This window comes from Choloepus didactylus, chromosome 4 (assembly GCF_015220235.1).
Source record: "Choloepus didactylus isolate mChoDid1 chromosome 4, mChoDid1.pri, whole genome shotgun sequence".
NCBI lineage: Eukaryota > Metazoa > Chordata > Mammalia > Pilosa > Megalonychidae > Choloepus > Choloepus didactylus.
In genome coordinates this window covers 42047572-42073456 of record NC_051310.1, presented here as the reverse complement: position 1 = coordinate 42073456, position 25885 = coordinate 42047572, and the positions used below count along the sequence as shown (strand labels likewise).

Sequence of the window (25885 nt, the reverse complement as noted above, 5' to 3'; positions counted from 1 at the left end):
CAGGCCTTCAGATCTCCCGTGGCCTGGGCCTCTGTCTCAAGGGGCAGTTTGAGGCTGTGCCAGCGAAAAGATCCACTGCTGGCAGACCCCTAGGCTGAAATGATCCGGTATCATGACAAGAAGGAGGCATTTAGAGTCTAGAGCCAACCCAAACCCCTCTTGTCACACTGTTTGGATGAAAACTAGAACCTGACAAAGGCCACAGTCACAATCTGGCTCAACTGAGACTAGAGAGTCAGAGGTCACTAAGGTGGGACAGGGAGGGGGAGCAGGGCGAGGCAGGATACAGATTGTTGAAAAGCCCTCTCTCCACAGGAAACCAAACAACAGAGCTGGAAAGGTCCCTGAAGGACACAGATGTTTTGCTCATAGGCAGGGAAAGGCCCACTGAGCAGGGTGTGAGGGATCGACGGGCAGAGGGGGCCACCTGCCTGATGCAGACGGCCCCTCAGATGACCCAGGATGAGAAAACATGGCCTTTACCATTATCACTGCAATATTACTTTAAAGCAGCCTTGCAGATAGCCAACCAGCCCACCTGCTCCAAAGCCAAAAACAGTTTATGGTCAGGAAAGCAATAAGCAATGCTTAAGTAATGGGGGTTTGGGGTCCAGAGAGATATTTGATTCATGTTTGGGACAGCTGGTGAATTTATGCCTATAAGGATTCAAAGCTTCATTGGAATGTTCTGGAGGAAGTGTGAATAAGAATGAAGGAATGAGTTTGTTTAGAAAAACTCCCACCATTCAGACTGAATCGATAATATTGTCCCCAGATTGACCTTCAAAGGGTTCTCAATTTTAAGAATTAAGTCTGGAGCTTGTGTAAATATGCAGATCCCTGGGCTCTGACTCCAGAGCATTGGGCTGGGTAGATCTGGGCAAGGCCCAGGAGGCTAAAGTCTTTACAAGCACCCCAGATGGTCCAGGGACCACCCTTTAAGAAACCTGGCATTAGGGTGAAACGCTCTGATTCAATGGCAGAGGGTGGACACGCCTATGGGAAGGAGAACACCTACAGGAAAGTAAGTCATGGACATGTGGAGTGAATGATCATTTAATACAGGCTTAATCTAGCAGCCTTTAATTGCTACCCACCTCCAATCCTCATACATAGCGGAGGAACCTCTCTCTCAATGAGCAAAGCCCAAAGTCACTGTCTTTCCAAGGACCAGCCTTTATGGTTCATTGTGGTTTCCTGGGTGGAGAAACAAAGGGGGTGGGGTGTCTAACCAACCAGACAGAGCAAATCAATCCCAGCCTGGCCACATGGCTACAAGCTCTTTACACAAACGGCAGCTGACACATTCTGGTACCTTTCCCCACCAGTGCCCCCAAGGAAACATCTCCAAACCAAGATTCTCTCTAGTGAATCCATGGCTCCAAAGTTCGGCTCATCCCCAGCCCCCTAGAATCTGGAAAACTGCCCCTGTGAGTGCATCAGATGTGCTGGCCAGGAGCTACGTCAGTATTAAGGACTTCAAGCATCCTCCAGGTGCAACTCCAAGAAAGGCCATGTGTTGGCAGAAGGAGTCTTGATAACCCTAACCCTAAGATGCTATCATTTAAACATTCGTCTCTTCTTCCCCAAGGAGACACATGTCGACCTCCAGCCATGGTCCCTGCCCAAATCCCTCCCAACCCAACGGAAGGGCCAGAGATGCAGGAGAAAGGACATTTCTCTACATCACCCTCCACATGTTCAGTGATGACATCCATCTAGGTGTGTCACTACTGTGTGTACCAGTCACCTCCATTGGCATTTGAAGGCACCTAAGAAACCTTCTGTCAGTTCCTAAGAGTTGCTACAGACTGAGGTCTCACTTCCTATCTGAGGTCACGTAATTGCATGAACAGACCATCCACTTGCTGTCCTGGCTTCTGGGAAATTCACCTGCTCTGGTGAAAGCACAGCTACCCAGTAACAAAAGTAACACTCTGGGTTGGGGTTGCCGGCCACCCTCAGCCCACAGCCAGCACTCTGGTCAAGAACTCAGCAAGGCCTCTGGCCAGCACGGGAAGGGGTCTCTGCCCCGCCTAGGAGCCGTCCTCCTGAAGATCAGGGGAGCAGAGAAGAGCATCTCCCTGGACCGTGGGACATTTGGTTCAGAAGTGAAGAGGGGGTTGGGGAAGTGATCCCTGGGTATGGAGAGAGCAGGGTTAGGTTCTCATTTATGACTTCTCCCACTTCCCTTCAATTTCAACACCCCGGCTCTTCAGACAAGCCTCACAGACATACAAATACCAGGAACTTGGGGAATGTGGTCAGGAGTCAGGCCTGGGCAAAACTGCCTCAGACACATACGCCACTTCTTGACCATTTCTCCCAAGGAAGCTCATCAGTCTGACGTCCCTACCTCTGCAGGGCTTGCCTGGCATGTAGTAGCTATTGAGGAATCTGCCAAGTTCCCAGAGGGTAAAATAATTCAACATTTCTCTCCCAAATATTTAAATTCTGAGAGTTTTCTGAACCACCTTTTTTATACACGCAGCACAAGAGGAAAATGTTAATTGGGCTTTCCGAACCCTAGAAATGTCAGCCCAGAGCCAGACAGAAAGGCGGCTAAGACACTTCCACCGAAGACAATCAGGTGGCCCAGTGGATAGGAGGTTCCAGGGACGGCACTCATGGGGGACACCTCCCCAAGCTCAAACCTGCCCAACAGGGGCAGCAGACTCACTGCAGCAGCGGACCAAACCACACACTGCGGCGCTCACAGGGTGGGAGAATTTCGGGCAATCCTTACTTTCTTCTTTGTCTTTTGCTGCATTTTCTAGATTTTCCCAATAACTATTACTTTTCTTTTTAATTAGGAAAAAAATATGTTGTGTATTGCTGGTGGCACATCAAGCTGACCAGTTCTTTAAAAGCTGATTTCCATGTCAAAGGAGTCCCAGAAATGAGCATCTCCATTGAACGACTAACCCAGCTCCTGGACAATATCCTAAAATGAAGGGAAATGTTGGCGTGAAAAGAATCTTTATAGATGCATCGTCTCTGAGAGCCAAAAACTGAAACAAAAACGTCCAAGACAGAATTCTGAGGCGTGTGTGTCTCCTGGCCAAGGCCTGAGGCAGAGGTTAAAGGTGACAAACCCAGAGCCCAGCCCCTGCTGGCCCCACCTTCCTTCCTCAATGACCTCGACCCTGCTCCGTGGCTGAGAGCTCCCAGGCCAGAAGGGCCCTGCTGACGCTCAAGAGCAGATCCCAAACTGCCTCTAGAGGCCAGCTTTGGCTGGTCAGCCATCCTCCTGAAGAGGTAGGCGAGGCCAAGCCCTCATTTTCATAACAAAATAGCAGCTTTGCACCTACAGCAAACACTTAGTTCCCCTTTCAGGAAAGTCCTCAGGAAACTCTGAATGCAGAGCCGGGAAGTCCACACAGAGGCCCTTCACTCCTGTCATACAAGTCTTCGAGAGTCTCCAGGAAATGCTAATGAGCATCTCATCTCCAAGGGCTTTAGTCCGCTCTTAAGCTAAACCTCTAGAAACAGTGGAACTAGCTTTCATTACTTCAGCTCCCCACAGAAACGCCTTCACAGGAGTGTGATATGCACCATGCCTCTGGCTTCTACTGGGGGTAGATTTAAGAACCAAGTGTACAAAAAAAGGATTCTGGGTGTTCATGAAACTAGCATGATGGCATCATCCACTGCACAGCTCCGTGTCTCTCTCAAAATGGCAAAGCCCTCAGACTTTAGCACTTACAAAAAGTGTCTCATCCCTATGACTGGTATACTTCCTTCTATTAGGTAATCAACATTATGATACTTACAATGTCCCTTTTTGTTTTGGCTGCCAGGAAGCTCAGAACTAAAGTTTGTGCTGACTTACAAAACCTAACCCCTTTTGGCATTGTTTTCTGAACCAATTACCTCACCCCACCCTGAGAAAATTCTCAATCTTCTAACTTTAATTTAAAACTCTACCATACATGTGCCTTTTAGTTTCCACCTCAAATGCTTTTTGGAAAGAGGCAGGAAGGTACAAATAAATATGTATCACGAAACAATCTCTATGTTTGGATCACACTTTCTCCAGGGAAGGAGCATAAAGGCTGTATAAATATATAGGGAACAAATATTTTTTGATAAATACTAAGTGGGAAAATATAAAAACAGAACTAAGTTTTTAGATACACCACTATCAAAATTATGCATGCATGAGGATAAAAGCAAAAATAGGATTCTGAAAATATAAATAGTTGTGTTTAGGTGAAAAGGTTAAAATGGTCTTTTTTTTCCCCTGAAGTTTAAAATATCTTCTCAAATTATTGTCTCAAATGGAGCCCATGTGAGTGAAGGGAGAAGCTAGAGAAGCAGAGTTCCCTGGCCTTTCAAATTCCATCCCACAGGCTGCCACATTGGGGGGTGGGGTCATGCTACAAGTTCCTATTCAGATCCTTTGAGACAGGAAACCAGTGTGTGACAAGTATGGATTTCTTAGGGTCTTGGGGAAGATGTCTGGTGCTCTGGAATCACAGCTGTTTGAGATTCTTGCAGCCCCCATCAGTAGCTGACATGTTCTGAGCATCACCTCACAAGAACACCAAACTGGACACATGGCAAGGGGCTGGGGGGTTGTGCCCAGAGAGAAGGAGCCATGACCCCTGACCTCCAGTTGCCCAGGACCTCATTACCAAACTAAACTAGCTCCTCCTCATCCTGCCAGCCTCAGATCAATTGCCCCTCCCCTCCAGGAACCTTTCCCCATCCATCCCAGAAACTACCCCACCGCATCAGCCAGACAGACACAGACAAACGGCCTGCACATCTCCTTCAAAACCCCAGCACACCTGTCAAAACATTGTCATCACATTCTCAGGTCCAGCACAGGCCTAAGGTGTAGCTGGTGCCAGGCCATTTCAGTTGAGTGTTGAGGGCCCTGGATCTGGAGGGGACCTGGATGCCCAGCCTGCCAGCGTGGCTGCCTCTGCCTCCATCTTCCCTCAAATGACAACAGCCCCACATCCGGGCAGGAACGTATAGGTGGCCCGAGGTGGGGGGTGGAGGCAGGGCTGACTCATCGCCTCTCAGGCGGAGGGAGCGCCCTCCCTCCCAGGGCATCCTTTGAATTGGAAACCCAGAGCGGAGACAGTTCCCATGGCAACGGGCCAGCACCTCCTCCACAGCCGCCTTCTTTGGAGCACCATTTTGCCTGAACCCACCGGTCACTGCACCCCCTCTCCCCCAGCTTAAATCCTTGGAACGCGACGTGAAGACCTCCTCCCTCCACAGCCTTCCCACCCCTGCCTGGAGAACCCCCCAGTCTTCCTGAACACATTCGGGACCACAGAACGCACAACCTAGCAGTTCGTTCCTTCTTTGGAAAGTTTTGACTCAGAACATTTTAGTCTGAGCTAGACCCTATCTTCGCACAACTCTGCGGAATCCTACTTCTACCCAGGAGCGAGTGTAATGCAGCCCGTCGTCCATGTGGCAGCCCTTAGCCTGCTCCAAGCAGCCCAGGTGCCTTGAGAACCCCTCAGATGGGGTTTCCTCCCCTCCGCACCCTCTAAAGGGGGTTCCTCGGGCCAACAGGCCTCCCAGCGCGGCCTCTGGTTTAGAGGGCCGCGCGCTGAGCAGGACTCGGGCAAGCCTGGCTCCTGCCTCCGCCAGGAAGATGGCCAGAGCCCGTCCCTCCGCCGACTCACCCCGGGCGTCTTCACTCCAGCTGCCCGCGGCCCACTCCTTCACCAGCTCCTGACGCTCACTTCTTGCCGTCGGTCACACTCTTGGCCTGGCCCACCTCCCTCCTCCCATCCACCCTTCATCACCACTCCCTTTCCTGACTCACCTTTACATATTCTAGATTTTTCTTTTTTTCCAAAACATTTTATGATGAAAAAGTTCAAAGGCAGAAAACCTGAAAGAACTGTAAAGTGAACACCCACACATCTAGCACCTGGATTCTCCGCTTGCTTCATCAGGCATCCAGCCATCCATCCATCTATCCATCCATCCATCCAGGCATCCAGATTTCATTTTTAACTCACGTCATCACCTCCTCCAGGGAGTTTTGCCTGTCCCCTCCAGGGCGGGGTGGGGCCCCCCTTCTGGGCTCCCTTCCCTGTACTGGATGTGGCTTCTTGGTACATTACAGGGAAACTGCAGGAAAGAGCAGGTGCTTAACGTTTTAAATCTGCATGGTGGGTACATGGATAGTTGTTCTACTTTTTCTTATTCTTGAAATTTCATATAAAAAGAGAGAGAGATGATCCACAGTAAATGGTAGTTGAAAGGATAAACTATTGCTGGCTGTGTAGCACTTTCGGCCCCAATGTATAAGTTTGAGAATCTCACGTTTCCAGCTGAATTCATCCTTTAGAAACCCCCCTACCCCACGCCACCCCACACACACACCCAGGGGATGAAGCTCAATACCATTTTAGCCAGTTATTGAGTGTCATCCATTCAATCCTTCACATGCTCTCGGGAACCTGCCTGGCACCAGGGTGCGTTTTATTATTAGGATAGTATCTTTTCATCTCTGTCTGTCCTCCTCCATTTGAGAAGCTCCTAGCAATTCCTTACTCAACACCAATCTCACTGTAAAATAACCTAGATGACTAAATATTACAGGCAAAATCATTTTTCAGGTGCTAATTGTTGAAGCTGGGGGATGGTGAAGTGGTGATTCACTGGACTATTCATTCTCTCTTCTTCTTTGCCTGAATTTTCCATAAGTTTTTAAAAATCATTCATTTGTACAACATTCCTTGACATGCCAGGCACTGCGGATAAAGAGAGAAACAAGAAACAACCCCCACTCTCCCCATGTATTAATAACTTGGCATAATTCTATATTACTTGCTATCTTATCCCTCCCTGGAAATTAAGTACCTGATCAGCATCAGTGACATGAAGAAGACAGTGACTCTCCAAAGGAATGAATGCTAGGGAGGAGCCTTCAGGCGCCGTCTCCTGGACACTAGGGAGCAGGGAGCTTCCCCGGTTTTACCCACTCCATCTACACTGGAAGTCTCCCCATACACTCGGGCTTCCACCCCAGGCAGTGAGAAGTGCAGGGAGCCATGGGTGTGGCCTCAGCACGGCTGCCAATCTCACACCCACAGGAAACCGTGCCAGGATCCCTCCGATTTTAAGGCAACTTTCCCTCAAAGGGCAGAATCCAACCCCCTTTCCTTCTATTATGACAGCTTTCCTGAAAAGTCGCTATGTGGGGCATTAGAGATAAAGGCCACATGGAGGTCCCTGTCCTCAAGGGACTCATGGTCTTACTGATGGGAAACTCTTGCATTTAAATCCTGGCTCTACCACTTACTAGCTATGGGAACTTGGGCTGGTTACTAAAGCAACCCGGGCCTCCATTTCCCATCTGTAAAACAGGGTTGTTGTGAGATGTGTGAGTATGGGGAAGGCACCTGTCCCAGTGCTTGCAGGTAGAAAGCTGAGGACACTGCCAGGCACAGAGCATTAGGAGAATCAGCATGTGACACCTCTGTGGCTGTTATTATCATCACTATTGCTATTACTATTTATTTTTGTCCACCAGGCTCCCACAATCCCAGGATAAATGGGCACTGAAACTCAACTTGAAAAAAGACTAGATTCGAGACAAGGCTCAGACTGGCTTCTGGTTGTCCTCACATCACTGCGTGATCTGCCTGGGCTTTTCTGAGCAATGCCTCGTCACAAATCCACCCACAGCCTAATAGGTCAGAGGTGCCCACGAGTCTGGGAAGTGCTTTCCATCTGGCCTTTTCTCCCAGGGGAGGCCAGCAACACACTTCCTCAGCAAGACACGCCTGGCCAGCCCTGACCCAGGATGCTGTCACCAGGCTGGCAGCCTGGGAAGTGTTTTGTGGTGGTTGTTTGGGTTTTGTGTTTTTGAGCCACCTGCCACTTTCTCCTTGTTCCGGGCATGAGGCAGTGTGGCACTTTACCCCACAGACCTGGATGGGAATCTGTCTTCTATATCCTAGCTTCAGAGAGTGACTTAACTTCTCAGGGTTTTGATCCCTCACCTTTCAATGGGGCTAAAACCTCCTACCTTGTTGTGGGGGTGAAGCATGATAAAGTACGTGATGCAGCTAGCACAGAGCCTGCAATAAAGAGGTGGGAAACCCTACACGGCTGTTTCAGAGGGTGGGGTCTGGAGCCCCTCTGTGGTCACAGACTCAGCCCGACCTCGGCACAGCCAAGAAGGCACCCCCAGCTCTGGGGCAGCCAGTGAAGGCATGGCCGGCACCCCTGGGCCCCCAGGAATGCAAGGCCCAGCCACAGCTCCCCAGAGGTAAGGCCCAGCAGAGCCTCACTCCTGAGACCACCCTAGGGGTGACCAATGCCTGTGGTGTCCAGAGGAGGAGTGGGGGGCAAGAGGTAATGAGAACAGACAAGGGGGGAAAAGCAGGAGGGTGAAGAGGAAGAAGTACAGAAGACGGCTAAGCAGCTCAATCTGGCCCCAAGCTGTTTCCATCCCCACTGCTCTGCCCTGCTCTGGTTCCTCAGGAAGGCACGGGCCCAGAGAGAGGTATCTGGGGCCCATGGAGGGTGGAGATGCAGCCCCATCTCTCCTGAGGAGCTGCCCTTCTCAAGTCAGGGCTCACAGCTGGTAAGAGCTGGAGCCTGTCAAGGGTGTGGGCCCCAGCCCAGGAACCCTGGGTTCAAAGCCCAGCTGTCCCACTTAAGAGCTGGGTGGGTTGGACAAATTATTCAACCTCTCTAAGTTTCAGTTTCTTCAGTAAAATAGGGGTGAAAATGTAATAGAACTATAATTCATTGGGTGGTCATGATGATTCATTGACATAATGCATGTAATGGACTTAGCACAGGGCCAGACACACAACCACCACAAGGCTGCCACGTCTGTCCCTCAGGCTCATTTCTCATGCCTGTCCTCCTGAGCCATCTGGGGAACCAGCCCCAGGAACATCCAAGTGTCAGGCAGTTATGCAACAGGCCTGCCTGCCCTTCACCGTCTCCAACCTAGCAGGGTGCAGTGGCCAGCATGTGGGATTTCACCTGAAGTGGATGCCCCACAGACCAGCCAGAACCCCAGCAGCTTCATCTGCCTTCAGAGCATAGAGGCTTGACCTGTGTGTGTCTCCCAGCAGATGTTCTGGAGCCCACCAGCAAGGATGACTTTAGAAGATGGCTTATATGTGCCTGGAATAAAGAGCTCCTGGAGCTAATAAATGAATTCAGCTGGGGTACAAGATCAACACCCCCAAATCAGTGGTGTTTCTATACACAAGCAACGAACAATCAAAAGAAGAAATCAAGAAAATAATTCCATTCACAATAGTACCTAAAAGAATCGAATATCTAGGAATAAATCTAACCAGAGATGCAAAGGACCTATAGACAGAAAACTACAAAACATTGCTAAAAAAAATTAAAGAAGACCTAAATAGATGGAATAACATTCCATGTTCCTGGATTTGAAGACTAAATATCATTAAGATGTCAATCCTACTGAAAACAATTTATAGATTCAATGCAATCTGGATAAAATTCCACAACCTTTGCAGAAATAGAAAAGCCAGTCATCAAATTTGTATGGAAGGGTAAGGGGCTCCAAGTAGCTAAAGCCATCTTGAAAGAGAAGAATGAAGTTGGAGGACTCACTTCCCAATCTTAAAACTTATTTCAAAGCTACAGTAATCAAAACAGCATGGTACTGGCAGAAGGACAAACAGAGACCAATGGAATAGAATTGAGAGCTCAGAAAATCAACCCTCACATTTATGGCCAACTGACTTTTTACAAGGGGGTGAAGACCACTCCATTGAGAAAGAATAGTCTCTTCAACTAATGGTGCTGGGAAAACTGGATCTCCACTGGAAAGGAAAGAAAACAAAACAAAAACAAAAAATTCCAGCCCCGCAAGGAAAGCATTCATGGCAGAGTGTTCCTGGGCAGGACAGATCATCACTATGGACCTTGGTCTCTTCATCTGAGGCAAGAGCGGGGAAGGTAGCAATTTGCATCCCTTCTGGCTCTGGCATTCTGACTTGACTTCTTTCAAATCTCTGCAAGGGAGAGAAGGGATAGAGCTGAGCTCTGGGAGTAGACAAAGTGAAAGACAAGGCCACCTATTGACAACAGTCCCTTGGGCAGATTCCAGACTGAAATCCTTGCTACCTGGCTCCACTCAGAGTTGCTCCTACCCACAGAGGCCCCAGGCAGGCCACCTCCCTCGCACCAGGCCTACAGGTCAGCCAAGCCTCCACAAAGGGCCAGTTATGAATGATCCACCTTGCAGTGTGCACCCTGCCCACTCCTCCTGAGCCATTCTTCAGGAGACCCAACCCCCAGACCACACCTGGAGCAGGAAGGCTGGAGGCAGGGCTTAGGGACTCTTCACCAACCCCAAACAAGGCCTCTCCCACTCTCCCCTCCAGGCACCTGGACCACACCTGAAGAAGGCATTCCTAGAACAAGAGAGTAAAGGCAGGGTCCCAGACACATAGAGAAGTGGCTTCCGGGTCCACAAAGGAAGCTCATTCACCTGACCCCACCCACGCCCTCCCCAGAGGGTGGGAACAAATTCTGGGGAGCTGAGGATACAGAAGACTCCTAAAGAAGAGATGCAGCTTAGAGGAATGTTAGCTTAAGGGCCAGGCTGGGAAGCCCAGGGGTCAACCTCAAGCCTGACTCTGCTGAGTGCGCACCCCCTCCCCCAGGGGTCAGAGACCCAGGAAGCTGGCATTGCGCCAGGCCCTACAGCTCATTTCCACATGATAATCCAAGCAGTGCTCTTAGAACAGTCATCACACCACCACCATCGTATAATTCAGCCCCCTCATTTTATAGGCGAGGGTCAAATGTGACCTATCCGGCCATGAGGGTGGCTTAGTGGGCAGCAATAAGAGGGAAACTCAGGCCTTCGGAGGCCCTGGTACATAAAGCACGGTCGTTCGGGGAACCCCGGGCCCCCAGGTGTCCTGAAGACTGCACACAGCAGTTTGCTTGACTTGGACAGTTGACGTTTGACCTATTCTCCTTGTCCCTGCTACATGTAATCTGTAAGTACCCTCCCTGCGACTCCCTGGGATACTGTTATCTACAAGATAATCTATAATCCTCCCCTCCTCCCTGTTGATTACAATCAATCCCTCCCTACACTGCCCGAGGTTCTATCTGGTTCCACAAGCCCTGGGAGGCTGTAGCTAAAGAGAGCAGGCTGCCCGCGTCCAGCACTCCAGAGAGAACCGTCGGCTCACAGCTAGAGGGAGAAGGAAAACTGAAGCCTAGGTTTTACTTCCTTAACCCACACAAGAGGACCAGGAAACTCCCTAAGACGTTCTGAAACAGGGCCCCGTCAACTGCGATGACTCCACCTTCCAGAGAGGAAAGGGCAGGGTGTGCAGGGGAAGCCCTAGTAAATACCAGCAAAGTCAAGGTCTAGCTCAAGACATTTAGAGGAGATTGCAAAATGTGGCCCCAATTCTTCACCTCTGCCTGTATCTACACCCTTTGCAGAGTAACTGTAATGCTCTCCCACTGCACCTGGTTAAAAATGCAAATTCCTAGGCCCCACCCCAGACCTCAGACTGAGGATAGGGACAAGCAGTCTGTTTTAACCAGTCCCCCAGAGAACTCTGATGCACTCGAGCTGGGCTACCACTGCTGTAACCGACAAACCACCCGTCTCACACTGCCCAGCTGTTCTGGGCATTGGGGCTCTGGGATGAGGTTGGCACAGCCTCTAAAGTCCCTGGACAACAGACCCTTTGCTAGGTAGAGATCCCCAGGAGACCCCACAAACTGCCTTCAATCATCCAAGGAGCCTCAGGTCACTCACAGATAAGTGAAATCCACTGAGAATCCTCCAAATGTCCTTAGAGCCAAGTTTCACAACCATGGCCAAAGAAAGGGTTTCTAAGGGCTTCCAAGAGCCAGCAAAACAAATTTGTCCTTTCTACTTCTCTCTCCAGCCCACCCTCTAGCCGAGGTGCTAAGTGAGCAAGGAGATGGTGGGGTGGTCAAGAGCCAGGAAACCAGGTGGGGACAAGGAAGACAGAACTGTGACCCCCCTGGCTGTCCCTGACCTGTCCAGGAAGGACTTGACCATGCCCCCACCCCCCACCTCTGGTCTCTTCCAAACCTCTCCGTGCAGCCCAAGCACATCTGGAAACGGAGCACAGTCTTCTTTTAGAGTGTGAACAGCTTCCAAATGCTGCAAGACGCCACTGTACGCATAAAATACAAATTCATTTAGAAGTATTCCCAAACTTACAGTGGCTTTTTGTCATTACATGTTTGCTTCATCAAGGGGTAATAAAAGCACAAATACTGTCCTGGGAGGGGAAAAAAATGGCAAAGCTGAGTGGAATCACCCCCAAGAACCTGACTCTCAAGGGCCCCAGGAAAAGAGAGCACAGGCAAGGGGGCAGGTCCCACAAGGGATGAGAGCCAGGAGCTAAAAACACACGTGAGAAGAAAGAAAATAAGAAACGGAGGCTGACTTGTCCTGCCCTCCCTCATCAAATACCAGCACGTCTTTGAACTCGGGCGGGGCTCTGAGCAGCAGGTGTAACACAAGGCAGCTGCCCACGTGGCAGGAAGCCAGTCCCACCTCCCACCACGAGGAGCTGTGTGACCTGCTCAGATCTTCTAAGTCCTCCAACTCCTCCATGTCTGGCCGCCTTATCTGTGAAAGGGTGGGGGGGGCGTCCTGCCAAGGTCACGTCCGTGACTCCAGGGCAAGGAGAGGTGTGCACAGCAGGGCCACTGCCTGGGGCACGACTGCATTTATTTAAAATTTTAAAACAGACCCAAAACACAGACACCCACATATGCAGGGGTGATATAAACAAATGCTCAGGAATGAAAACTCCAAACTCGGGATTGGGGAGAAGCATGCCAGGGCCTCAACTCTAGCTGTAACATATGACTTTCTTAAAATAAAAACCGGAAGCCAACAGGGTATTTGGGAACAGACTTCAAGGTGAAAAAAAAAGGAAAAAAAGAAAAAAAATGTAGAAATAAAGGCTGTAACCATCTGAGTCTTTCAGGCACAAGCAAACTTAATTTCCAAGTATCCTCCAATTTCCTTTACTTCCTGGTAAACTATTCTTAAAAGTATTGTGAAGAGTAAATGAATTAATATCTGTAAAACGCTTAGAAATGTGCTGAGCCATGGCACAGAATCAGGTTAGTTCATGCTGGGGGGTGGGGAGAGAAGGGGGAAGAGCGGATGCTCAGCTCCGTATTCCGGAGCGTGTTCCCAGGCCAGCAAGGCGAGCTCAGAAGCTGGGCCCTTGGGATTGAGAACATCTTCTTGACCAAAAGGGGGATGTGAAATGAAATGAAATAAAGCTCCAGTGGCTGAGAGATTCCAACTGGAGTCAAGAGGTCACTCTGATGGACATTCTTACGTACTATATTGGATAACACTTTTTAGGTTTTAATGTATTAGAATAGCTAGAAGTAAATACCTGAAACTACCGAACTCCAACCTAGTAGCCTTGACTCCTGAAGACAATTGTATAACAACATAGCTTACAAGGGGTGACAGTGTGATTGTGAAAACCCTGTGGATCACACTCCCTTTATCCAGTGTATGGATAGATGAGTAGAAAAATGGGGACAAAAACTAAATGAAAAATAGGGTGGGATGGGGGGGACAATTTGGGTGTTCTTTTCTATTTTTATTTTTTATTCTGATTCTGATTCTTTCTGATATAAGGAAAATGTTAAAAAATAGATTGGGGTGATGAATGCACAACTGTATGATGGTACTGTGAATAGCTGATTATACACCATGGATGACTGTATGGCATGTGAATATATCTGAATAAAACTGAATTTAAAAAAAAAAGCTGGGCCTTCTCCTGAGCGAGCCACTCCCAAGGAGCGGGGATGGTGGGGTAGGTCCCCCAGCCGGGTACCCTGGGGCTCCACCGAACTGAGACCCCAATGTGGCATTCCTTAATTTTTTTAAGAGCTAATTATATACAATGAAATTACTGTTGCTTGACAATAACAACAACAAAAAAAAGAGAGGAGGCTCTCATCAGGGCTAAAGTTTGGAAAAGATATCCAAATTTTAAAAAGGGGCCTCAGGGATTTCTGCATGCAAAGCTAACTCCACATGGTCCCAGCCATCAGTGTCCCGGACAAAAGGCAGGAAGCTGGGGGTCTGGCCCCACTTCCCCTCCTCTGGGAAAGCAGAATTCATGAGCCGCAGCCTCCTCCAGCTCCCAGCTCCCAGGGCCAAGTCTGGAAAAGCACTTTGGGTTCCTGGAAAGAAAGGCCCTTCCGAACTGTCGGGAACTCCACTGGAAAGTGCCGTTATATATCATCTGGAGGATGTCTGGAAGGGAACCGCTCCCCTGCCAAAGTCAAGGCAGTGGCCAAAACCAACAGAGGGGCTTCTCGACCCAGAGACACGCACACGTGCCTGCTGATGCACACATGTGGCAATGGACAGACACACCAACCACGCTCACACACAGGCCTGGGCAGACACATAGCAGCCCGGCCACAGCAGTGGTGGCTGCTCCTTTGCGAGCATTGGGGTCCTCTAACTGTGGGGTGGTGGGGATCCTATTTCTTGATGTTGAGGTTCGACTTAGAAGAATTAATAGCTCCAATTCTCTATCCATCCCCAAACCACAAGCTGTTATGCATGGACATCTTCACCATCAGACATAAGGAGAAGAGATCGAGTCTCATTTTAACACACACCTCCTCCCACCCACGTCCAAAGCTTGGTGCTTCTCTTCCAAGATACAAAGCCGGGTTCCATCAGGAGAGGCTCCTGAGAGCAGCCACCCACCTCAAAGTTCCCTCCCATCATGTCATTTCACCTACAGATGATTTGAAAATAGAGCTCAGCACCACTTCATTCGACTCCCATCAGTTATAATCAGCTTTGCAGATGGTTTTTAAAAAATAAATCTTTGGTTCTATGGTGTGCGAATGTATTTCAATAAAACTGAATTTAATTTAAAAAAAAAAAAAAGAGTAAAAATAAATAAATAAATAAATAAATCTTTGGGCGCATAAAAGACTCCCCTACAAGCCTGGCCTCAGATCACAGCCCTGTGACCACACTTGCTCCAAACAGCCCCATGAGCACCAACTACCAGGAAATAGGGAAAACAAGGCAGCAGAGAGGAGGCAGGCTCCCACACCCAGGATGGCTTTTCCATCCTTAGCTGAACCTTTCAAGGCCTTTAATTTAGACCCTTGCAAGGTTCAACACTGTGGGTCAGGAAAGGGTACTGCCCTCAGTTCTGTTTGCTGGTCTGGCTCAGAAACTCCCCAGCCCTGCTGCGCTGAAAGCCAAACCCAGTTACCCAGACTAAGGCCCCAAACTTTCCCTCACAAACTTTCTTAACAGTCTCAAAGGCTTAAACAAGTCTCAACCTTTGCAGGTTTCACATGCACAGGCTTTTAAAATCAAAATAAATATGGAACCTCAGTTACCTGGTACAAAAGCCTGCCTGGCTCCCCGGCGCCAACAAAGGAAGAAGCTCCATACAAAGGGAAGGGCAGAAGCAGGTGCAACTGAAGGGACAGAAAGAGCAGAGAAGGCGAGGGGCCTGTTGAATCCTAAAGCAGGGGAGACCAGTTCCCAAAAGCTGGAGAGGCTCTAGAAGAGGCCATCTGGGACAACTGAGGGCTTCCAGGTTTCAGGGTCCTGAGTTTATTCCTGACATTTACTCCTTCTCTGAATAATGTGGAAAAATACAGCTAGCATACTCTATTAACATTTTAATGGAGAAAAATAACTTCAGAAAGGCTCACACCCACCCCTTTAGCCTCAAAGACCTTCCAGTCAAAGACGTGGGTTCAAAATCAGACTGCAAGGGAGACCCTGGCAAAGTCACTTCACCTTTCTGAGCCTTACTTCCTCCATCCATAAAATAGGGATAAGACCAATCTCACAAGTTTGCATGTCATGATTAATGGAGAGAAAACTACACGAGAAAGCATAAATGTCAAATTAAAAAAACATGTTTTACAAAGTGAGTTCTTGACTGCATACCATCTTGAATTGTTCTCTTGTTATTTCATTTTTATAAGCCTTGTTTCCCAATTAAGAATAAAGTCTTTAATAGCAAAGGATGTGTCTGTACTACCGGTTAAGAGCCAAGTTCTGAGGTCATCTGTCTGGGCTCATTCACAGCCTGGCTTACTAGCTGGTTGATCTTGGGCGTGTTACATAACCTCTCTGAGCCTCAATTTCCCTGTCTGTAATACAACGGAAAAAAATAGCACCTTCCTCAAAGGGCTGTTTGACAGATTGAGGTAATCTAAACCATTCAGCCTTCAATCAGTGTGAGCAATTATTCTTTTTACTTATTTGGGGAACCAAGACATTAGTAATGAATACTGGTTGGTTGGTGGCAGGATGTAAAACAGGTGCCTCTCCTTTCCTGCCTCCCATCTCTCCTCATATCTTTCCTTCCCAGGAGGCACAAGGCATTTACATTCACCTCCCAGTATCTTGAGCTTGTGATATGCTTTGAACCAAAATGAAAGGTCCCCTTTTAAGGACCAAGGCTACCAGCGTCTTCCTTCCCAGCCCTTCCTCGCTGTTGGGCTGTAACATGCTATTTTATATCTCTGAGCTCAGGATCTTCTTCTATAAAGTGTGATCATCCCACATACCTCGCAAGGCTGTTGCAAGCATTAAATGAAGCCGCCAACAGAACATGTCTAACCTACAGTTCATGGGCAAGAAGAGTTTCTCTACATTCCCCTGTCCCCCACTCAGATCCTGTGGGTGACAGGCCTGGAGAGGACCCCATTCCATCTCAAGAAGAATGGAGCCCAGCCCCAGATATGGCCTGCTGTATGCCGCCAAGGACCAAGCAGGCAGTTTCCAGGGTAACAGCTTCCTCTGCATCTACGCCCGATTTCCATCTTCGGCTGCCTTTATTCTCCTCCCGCCTCTGTAATGGGCTAAGTCACCTTTCCCCACCATTGCTAGGCAACCTCCAAGAATGTGCAGCTGCCTCCCAGGCCCTGGGGAAAGGCTGCCCCCCGTGGGCCCCCACCGTGAACCCTGGGACGGCGGAGGGTGTGTTGGTGAGAAGCCCTCCCAGACCAACAGGGGTTACAGGCACAGATCCAGTGGGAATTTCTCCAAGGACTTAGGCTCGGGTAACTGACGAAGCCCACCACCTCTTCCCCACCCTGACTTCTGTTTGTCTGCCTGTGTTTATCTGGGATCTATTCATGGGCAGTTTCCAAGAAAAGGGCCACATCGTGCATCAGACTGTTTATGAAAGCTGAAGCTCTTGACTGTTCTCCTCTTGTGGGCTCCCACTCACTCACCATGAACCCAGACCCCTGACGACAGAGCAGTCAGTGAGCAAGACAGAAGAGGTGGACACAGAAACAGGAGAAAGAGATTCAGGGATGGTGAATATCGTCTGAAACTCCAGTGAGTGTCCACCTCTGGGAGGTGGGAAAATGGGCAACTGTCATGTTCTCCTTCATATTATTTAGTATTTTCTAGGTGCTCTTTCTTCATTGAGATATAATTCACATAGCATAAAATTCATCCTTTCCAAGTGTGGAATTCAGTGGTTTTTAGGATATTCACAGGGTTGTGCAACCATCGTCACTCTAATTCCAGAACAGTCTCATCACTGAGGTTTGGTTTAGTATATGTTTCTCTTTGGTTAAATGTTCCCTGATCAGCAAGTATTGGTTGTATAAGCAGCGGAGTGAAGTGGTGAGGAGTGGAAACTCTGGACTGCCTGGCTTCGAGTCCCAGCTCTACCATGTGGTGGCTGGGTGATGGTGGCAAGGTTAGTTAACTGCTCTGAGCCAACTCTATCTTCCATAAAATGTGGCTAATGATAGCACCCACCTCCGAGGGTCAGATGTGTTAGGGGCTGGGGAGCACTTAGGACAGTGCCTGCTACCTAGTCTGCATGCAGAAAGGGCAGGCCACGTAACCATTATGAGAAAAAGAATTTATTTTAATATAAATCCAGTCCCGATCTGCTCCTGAACTGAAGATGACCCTGTGCAGGCTGCAGCAGTTTGCCCTCATTCTTCCGGGAGGGTGGTGGGTCTGGACTATGTCCTGCCCATCCCCTCTACAACCAGTGAGGCTGGGGGCAGAGGGCAAGTAGGGTCAAGACAGCTGTCCCATGTGGCTTTAGAGCCTGCTGCACATCGCCAGCCCAGACACAAGGTGCCCCAGCTATCAGGTGCTGCCAGATGACCCCCCCCCCCCCACCAGGCCCACCCTACCCAGAAGATGACAGGAGAGAACAGCAGGCAAGGCAGGGAGGAGCAGGCCTGATCAACCTTCTCCATACATTTACCCCTCCCCAGCCGAGAAGGAAGGACTCCAAGGAGCCTGGACTTGCCACTCAGCCTGGGAACAAGGAAGAGATTTGTGGTCGTGTCTTAAGAAGGTGGGCTTCTAGGATGGCTTTCAGCCTGGTTTGCAGGGTCTCTCCCCCATCCCCCTCTCCCAGGGCTCTTGACTCAGTCAAGGCCAAGTTTGGGCAAACAGGACTTATTAGCACATGGAGACAGAACCCTGGGCTGAATTGCAAGTTTAACCAAGGCCGACCCAGTGTGACCAGGACTAAGGAACCATGATGTGGGGCTTTCCTCTGCCCACAGCCTCCTCAGCCGTGACCTCTCCTGCAGACCAGAACTGCCCAAACCCTCTCTGGCTAGTGGGCTCCAGGACACCTCCAGTATTCTCGGTGAATGACTCAGCCTGGTTCATGGATGGCCCCGTGTTGTCAGCAGCACTCTTCCAGGATTCCCAGCCCTGGGGCTTTTCCTGCAGAGATGTGGCCACACTGACCTCACTCAAGAGGGGATAAAGGCAGGGCTGGTGGGGGAAGGTGCCCTGATACACCAACCCCTGGCTCGTCACCACAACCCAGGGAACTGTGCCCATCCTTGAGTGGGTCACACCCTGGGGGCAGCTGTACAGAGGGGTGGGGCTTGAGAGCCAGCCTGTGACCTGTACAGCCAGCCAGGCCTGGCCTTCCTCCCAGAAGAGGGAGAGTCAGCTCTGGGAAGGGCAGAAAGAATGGGAAAGGGGAACAGTGCAGGAGAACAATGGGAGGGAGTGTTCCCAGCCTGGGCAGCTTGCAGGTGGCAAGAGGAGGGAGACCTGCACCTGCATGGGTTACACACTTGGAGCCCTGCTCTGCCCTTCCAAGCTTCTCCTTCTGCCCTTTCTACTTCTCTCCTAGTCTCCTTTACAGACACAGCCCATCTGCCAGGAAAAGGTGAGGCTTCCCAGCAGAACCTTCTTTGAATCTGTACATCCTTTGAGGTCCAGCTCATATTCCACCAGCTCCTCGCTTTCCCCACCACCCCAGGCTGCAGTGCTGGCTCGCGCCCGAGAGTGGCATTCGTCTCAGCTGCACCTCTGGTCGTTATGACACAGCCTGGTATGACTCTGTGTCTTTCTGGTTCCCTCTCCACCTACACTGTGATTCCTATGACTCCAACACAACCAGCCGAGCATCTGATACCTAACGGGGGTTCAATTAACATTCACCGATTGACTCCACAAGGAGAAACTGTTGACATTCTTACACTACTAAAGCAGGGAGCAGAAATGCTGGGCTCATTCCTGGTGACACACAGTAGCAAGACCGTTTCTAGGCCCCTCTCAGGCCCTGGCTGCCCTGCCCTGGCTCCAGAGCCACCAGAGGAATCAGGTCTCGTGTGACAAGTCCTCAAGCCAGGTTTATGGTTTTTGGCCACTGGCCAGATGCCCAGTCCTAGGCCTTTCTCAAGAAGACAAGAGAAGGCGGCCAAAATCCCAACCAGAAAGCCCAAATTACAGCACACACATTTGGGTTGGACCCCCTCCCCCCCACATACACACACACTCAGAAACCCCCCACAGAGAAGGGCCCGGGGTTGGGACCTCCCGAGCCACTTGCCCTGCTCTGCTGACCACTGAGACAGTATTGCAGCGTCTCCCCAAGAGCCAAATTTAGGAAACGGATTCCCTCTTTTTGAAAAGGTCAGTGAGCAAGGATTTTGCAGGAGCCTGCTAGCTATTCCTACAAGTGCTTACTTACCCTTATTCCTACAAGCCCAGCTCCAGGGACCCCAATAGCCCCCCCATGTCCCACTGTTCCTCAAAACTAGGAAGTCTGGTTTTCAGTGCTCTCCAGGCCTTCTCGCACCTGTCTGTCCTAAGGCAGCCTAGGAGGCAGCCAGAAGCAGCTGCAGCCAACCTGCTCCAGGGCCAGCTGGCCTCCCCTGGGCGGCATCCATCCATCCCTCGTCAGGCTTTGTCAATCGCTTCACCAATGGCACCTGGGTACAGGCTTTGGAAAGAAGGAGGCTGCAGCAGGTCTTTGAGTCAGGAAGGACATGGTAAGCTTCTGGGAGGTGTGGGTGGGGCCCAGAGAATGCCCTTGGCTTCTTAACAATGGAGTATAAGGGCAATTCGAAGTCTCTTTTAGAGAAAATTCATATTTTTTGATAATTTTACCTGTACTATAACAAGCTGACAAGGTCTTTAACGTCCATCATTTCATCCTGGACTTCCCAGGAAGCAGGGGAAGGACAGCAAGGGATCTTTATCCCCACTCCTCATTGATGGGGACTGGGAAATGAGAGCAGTCAAGTGAATTAGAACGAGCTGGAGCCGACTTCAGAGTCAGAGGTCAAATACAACAAAACCCCCACAATCCCTATCCAGCATTGGCTCCTTCAAAGATGGGTTTATATAATATGCCTTATCCCAGCGTGCATTGGGTAGAGGCACAGAAACTCTGGGTTCCTCAAAAACATATATTGAGCACTGACTGTATTCTAAGTACTGTACCAGTAAGCCTCCATACAACCTTATCAGGAAGGAACTATTATCATCCCCATTTTCCATTAGCATCCTCAGGCACAGAGCAGGGCTCACTCAAGATCACACAGCTAGTGAATAGACAGGCCAAGGTAGGAATCCAGCATGCCCAGGGCACGTCCATCTGCAGAGGCTTGAGCCAGGGTGTAGCCCCAGGATAGGGTAGTTTACCTAGAGTGTAAAATATTTCATCCCTATCCCCACTCCCCAGCCCAGACTCGGAGGACATGCATGATGCCATTTATTCAATTATTCAGCAGTATTTCTTGACCACCTACAGCAGGTCTGACCTTGTGCTAGACACCCGGGAGGGATACAGCAGAGAACAGGACTGGCTGGGTCCCTGACCCTATGGCCACCAGCACGGGTGAAGCAGACAGGAGAGCAGAACAGCGAGGGGATGGGAACTAGAGTTGATTCTCTCCTCTTTCAGGTTTTTATTCCCACCAGGCAGACAAGCCCATCATCCTGGCTAAGGGGTCCCAACCTTCATCATGAGCAAAGGGCCCAGCCCCTCCCCAAGAAAGCCCACCTTTAGCAGCACCCCCCCCCCATCTTTACAGTCCTCCCACTGGATGGGTAGCCTGGGTGAGCTCCTGTGATGGTCTTGATGTCCAGAAGAAAGTCCAAAACAAGGAAGCCTGTGACCTGGCCTGATGTGGGTGCACAATTGGGACCTGGGCCTTATTTACAACCACCTCCATTCACCAGCCAGCGCTTGCCCATGTATTTAAACATCCATTTGCTCAACAAGTATTGATTAAGCTCCTACATGCAAAAAGCTCCAGGGCCAGCACCTGTGGGATACACACTAAGCCAGAGTCTCTAGGACTTAAGAGGGAAAAGAGAAAATAAAATTTAACAGCTACCATCTGCAAAGTACTCATCATATGCCATTTTATGTTTCTTCTTCTGCCAGCCCTGCAAGGTGGATATTATTAGCCCCTTTTAAATGAGGAACTGGAGGTTTGGAGAGGTTAAGTAACTCGACCAAGATCACAAGCTTGCAAGTGTACAGCCAGGATCCCCCTCAAAGGCCCAGCTCTCTCCAGCATGCCAGGCTGGCTTACACCTAGCACACAATCATTGTAAAGAAGGCAGAGGTGAGACCCCTGTAACAGGATAAACTTGGGACTGTGGGCGCCCTGAAAAGGTGAGCACTGCCCAGAGAAAAGATGGCTTCAGAGCTCAGCCTCGAAGGTCAGGAAGACTGTGAAAAGTACAGGAAACTCCTCCAATCCATTGCGCTGTCCATAAAACTGGCATTCTGGAGCCCAGCCCCAAGAATTCTGCATCACAACATTCTTTCAAGAAGTAACAGGCCATGGCCAACCCTATCGGGGCTCCTGAGTCATGCCTCCTGCTTGTACGGACTTCTGCCTGCGTTGGCACCAAAGAAGTACTTCCTACCACGTCATTTCAGCTGATCCCGTAGTAGCCCAAGGGCTCAGCAGGGCAGACGTGTCCCATTTACAGAAGAGCAAACCATGGACCTGCCAAAAGAACAGGGACCTTGTCTGTCTCATTCAGTGCTCTACTCCTAGCACAGAACTGTGCCCAGCACATAGATGCTCACAGGGTATTTGCTGAATGAATGAATAAAAGCTCAGAAAAGTGCAATGCCTTGTCTACAGACTCATAAATAGTCCACAACAGCTAAAATGGGGTCTCGTGCCTCCTGCCCAAGTGGCCTTTGTATCGCACCTCACTGGGTCCTCCTTCAGCACGCTCACACCCCTGCCTCCATCTGGAACGGTCGGCCTCTGTCCACCCATGGGATCTGGTCCTACTCAACCCTCACCTCCTGGTCAGTAGTGAAAGTGTCAAAAGCAATAAGTTACTTAACGTCTGATCCTCTACATGTCACACCACTTCCTTATATCGCCACACCCTGCTGAGGACTAGGCAGGGCAGAAATTTTACAAGTGAGGAAACTGAGGTCTGTACAAGGTAATGAAGAGAATTATGGGCAAAACAACGAAAACAAACAAAAAAAACTGTGACCTGACATCCTGATTCGAGCCCAGAGCTCCTTCTGCCCTGTCCTCCTCCATCAATGCCAGCAAAGCTGGTCTAACTCCAGAGATCCTGGCTGGCGTGGGAGGCCTGGCCCTGCTTTCCTATCTCCCTCACCAGTGAGGGACAAGTGAGGACAAGTGGCCTGTCCCGACCACAGCTGCACCCCAGCCCCCCCAACCACCACCATGTTTCCCCTCCTCATGTGGGCCTGGCTCATAGAGCAGCTGGGAGTATCAACGGAGGTGATGTATATGACGTGATTAGAACAGTGCCTAGCACAAAGTAAGAGCTCAGCAAACGCAAGCTCCTGAACTGTAGAGTTGGCTGGCTGATCATCAGATGCCCCAGCTGACCCTGTTCCTACCTGGCTGTCCAGAGGCCCACACCCACAACCACCAAGGTCAGGAGTTTAGGAGTTTATATTTTTCTCCCCAACTAGTTCATTGAGTCAGTGGTACTGAGAGCTTCCTATGTGCAGGCTGGGTTGTCAGTGCTGGGGAGACGAGAGTTTCCCACAGTCCTTAAAGGGACTTGATTTGGAGCATCTCAGGCACCCTGCTGGAGCATATACTAAGTGCTTCTTTTCTACTTTCCATGGATACCCACCACCCAATCCCACCCCTCCTGTCCAATTTAAAATCTATTCTCAAGAACGCATCTTCATGGGGGTAGAGGGGAAGAGCCTCCTTGTCTTGCCCCACCCCATGGAAATCTCTAAATTACCCACTCAATTCTCAGCTCCACCAACATCCCAATGGTCCCAGGGAGTAAACCAGGGGACTGGGGGCTGCTGACCGGCCCCTCCCAGGCCAGCTCTCCCCCAGGGGACCAACAGGAGGAGAGGGTGTTAATGTCTTTACAAAGAAGTCAACTCAAAGTGAGGGGACCATCTGACATAGCTACTTAGAGCGGGATGGAGTGGGCCCCAGGGCCCCAGGGCACCCTGCTTTGAGGAAGCTCTTTGTGCGTGTGTTCTAAATAACCTCTGCTTGTCTGATGAAGTGAGTAAAAAGGGCGCCGTTTCAGGGCTTAGGATTCCTGAGTGAGCTAATACAGGATGCCTTTGGCTGAGAAAAAAAAACTTCAGTCGGCTCCCTAAACTCCCCCCCTTTCAAGTTTAAAAAAGGGATGAACGTTACCATTTTTGGACATGAGCGCTCTCCCTCAAGCCCAGCCCTAACCGCACTATCCAGAGGGACGCGCCATCCTGTCCCCCCATTCCCAGATCAGCGGGGGAGCGGCGGCGGGGGGGGGGGGGTAAGAAATGAAATGGGGAGGGACCGGATGGGAGGGGGAGACGGTTCACGGTACGTGGCCGCCTGGGGCAAGGGCTCACCGCGTAGGCAGGAAACGGCGGCAGGGTTGGGGCGCCCTCCCCCAACCCCGAGCGGTTTTCTGACCTCTTCCTGCCACCGGCCACTGTGCCTGAGTCCCATTACCAGCTCGGAGTCCAACCCCTGTGGCGGGACGGGAACCCCGCACAAGGCGCTTGGAACGCAGCTTGGTGGCTCAGCAGGGATCCCCCCCACAGTGACTGACCGCAGATCTCCCCGGGTACAGTCCCTTGCCCTGGAGCCCCTCGACTCAGAGCAAATACCAAGGGAAGGGGTGGGGGTCGGAGGGGCAGGCCGCAGAGGCAAGTCCATTCGCGGCTAGCAGCTACCAAGCCACTGAGTTAAGCAATAAAACGGTTTGCCTTCCTGATCCCGCCCCCACAGGGCAGGCTGGGGCACGGCTTTTGCCCCCAGGTTTTCTCGGCCCCAAAGACACGCCAGCGGGTCCGCCTCCAGGCAGAGCCCGAGGCTGCCGCCAATCCTTCCGGAGCCCCCCTCGGATTGTGGGCTGGGGCTGGGGAGCACAGAGTCCCGGGCACCTTGCCCCCTCCAGGTACTGAGCCCAGGGCGGCCCAGAAAGAGCGCAGCTACCGCACGCCATATGGAGAGGCGGCCAGAGGGGCGGGGAAGGGAAGGGAAAATCGATCCGGGGCAAGCAGCCACCAGGCGAGGGTCTCGGCCCCAGCCTCAGGCGCACCACCCCTGCGCCCTGCAGATGCGGGAATTGTGCGGCAGGAGCCGGGATGCCTGGATCGCGGTCCCCCCGGCGACCTGCTCTCCGGCGGCCCCACCTCTCCTCGTTCGGACTCGGCTTTCGCCGGCTCTGGGGCTGGGGCGCTCCCCCTTCCGCCCCGCGCCTGTAACCCAACACCCCAACCTCGCAGAGGCAGCACATCCCCGCCCCCGCCCGTGCGCGCCCGGAACCCGTTCCGAGCCCGGAGCCCGGAGCTCGGAGGGCTGAGCCGGCTGGGGCTGGGGGACTGCGGCGGGCGCGGTCGGTTGCTGACCTTTCTCTGCTGCTTCTCCCAGGCCGGGTCCAGGAGCAGGTCTCGGTCCCAGTCCTCTTCCGGCTGCATGTAGTCGTTGTTTTGCTGGGAATCATAATGGTCCATGATGGTGCGCGCGTGCTAGGGGTTGGATTTCTTCCTCCACCTTCTCTCCGGGCGGCGGCGGCTGCTCCTGCTGCTGCCCCGGCGCGGGAATGGAGTCGGGTCGGGCTGGGCTGGGCTGGCGGGGCCGAGCTAGCTCCCCTGCGCCCAGTTTCGCCGCGGCGCTGCTCGCTTAGGCTGGCTGCAGGCAGCAACGGCGGCAGCGACGGCTGGAGCTTGCGAACTGCCTGCCTCAGGGCGGGCGCTCGGACCTGATCTCCACGCACACTGAGCTAGGCGGACACACTCTTCGCTGCGGGAGCCGGGGCGGGAGGGGGCGGGGAGAAGGGGCAGGGCCCTCGCGAGGTTCTCCATTGGCCAGGTCGAGTGGCCCAAACTTCCCCCCATCGCCTCTCATTGGGAATTCCTGGCATCCGTCAGCCGGGCTGCAGCACATATAGGTGGACTCGGCGGCCCCCTCCGGGCTCACACTCCCCGCCCACTCCCCAGGTTCCCTTTCCCCCGAGGCTCATGTGACACCAGCTTAAGCTGAACGGGACTGAAGCCGGGGGACGCCTTCCTGAGCTTGGGGACCGAGCTGCGCGCTCTGGGTCCCGAGGAGCCGCAGGGGATTGGACCAGTTCCCCGCCCGCGGGAAGGCC

General features: G+C 51.3%; 1 protein-coding gene across 3 annotated transcripts in view; it reads right to left on the bottom strand.

Annotated features, from left to right (window-relative positions):
- The window catches only part of ACTN1 (actinin alpha 1), a 93192-nt gene extending 67651 nt beyond the window's left edge, over positions 1-25541 (bottom strand). The window contains exon 1 of one of the 3 annotated variants that reach the window (XM_037832460.1): positions 25143-25541. In XM_037832460.1, the coding sequence (XP_037688388.1) occupies positions 25143-25247 (105 nt within the window). In that variant the 5' untranslated portion in view covers positions 25248-25541. The remainder of the gene's footprint in view (positions 1-25142) is intronic. The other 2 variants (XM_037832458.1, XM_037832459.1) reach the window with 2 other exon arrangements.
- Between the last annotated feature and the right edge of the window lie 344 nt (positions 25542-25885).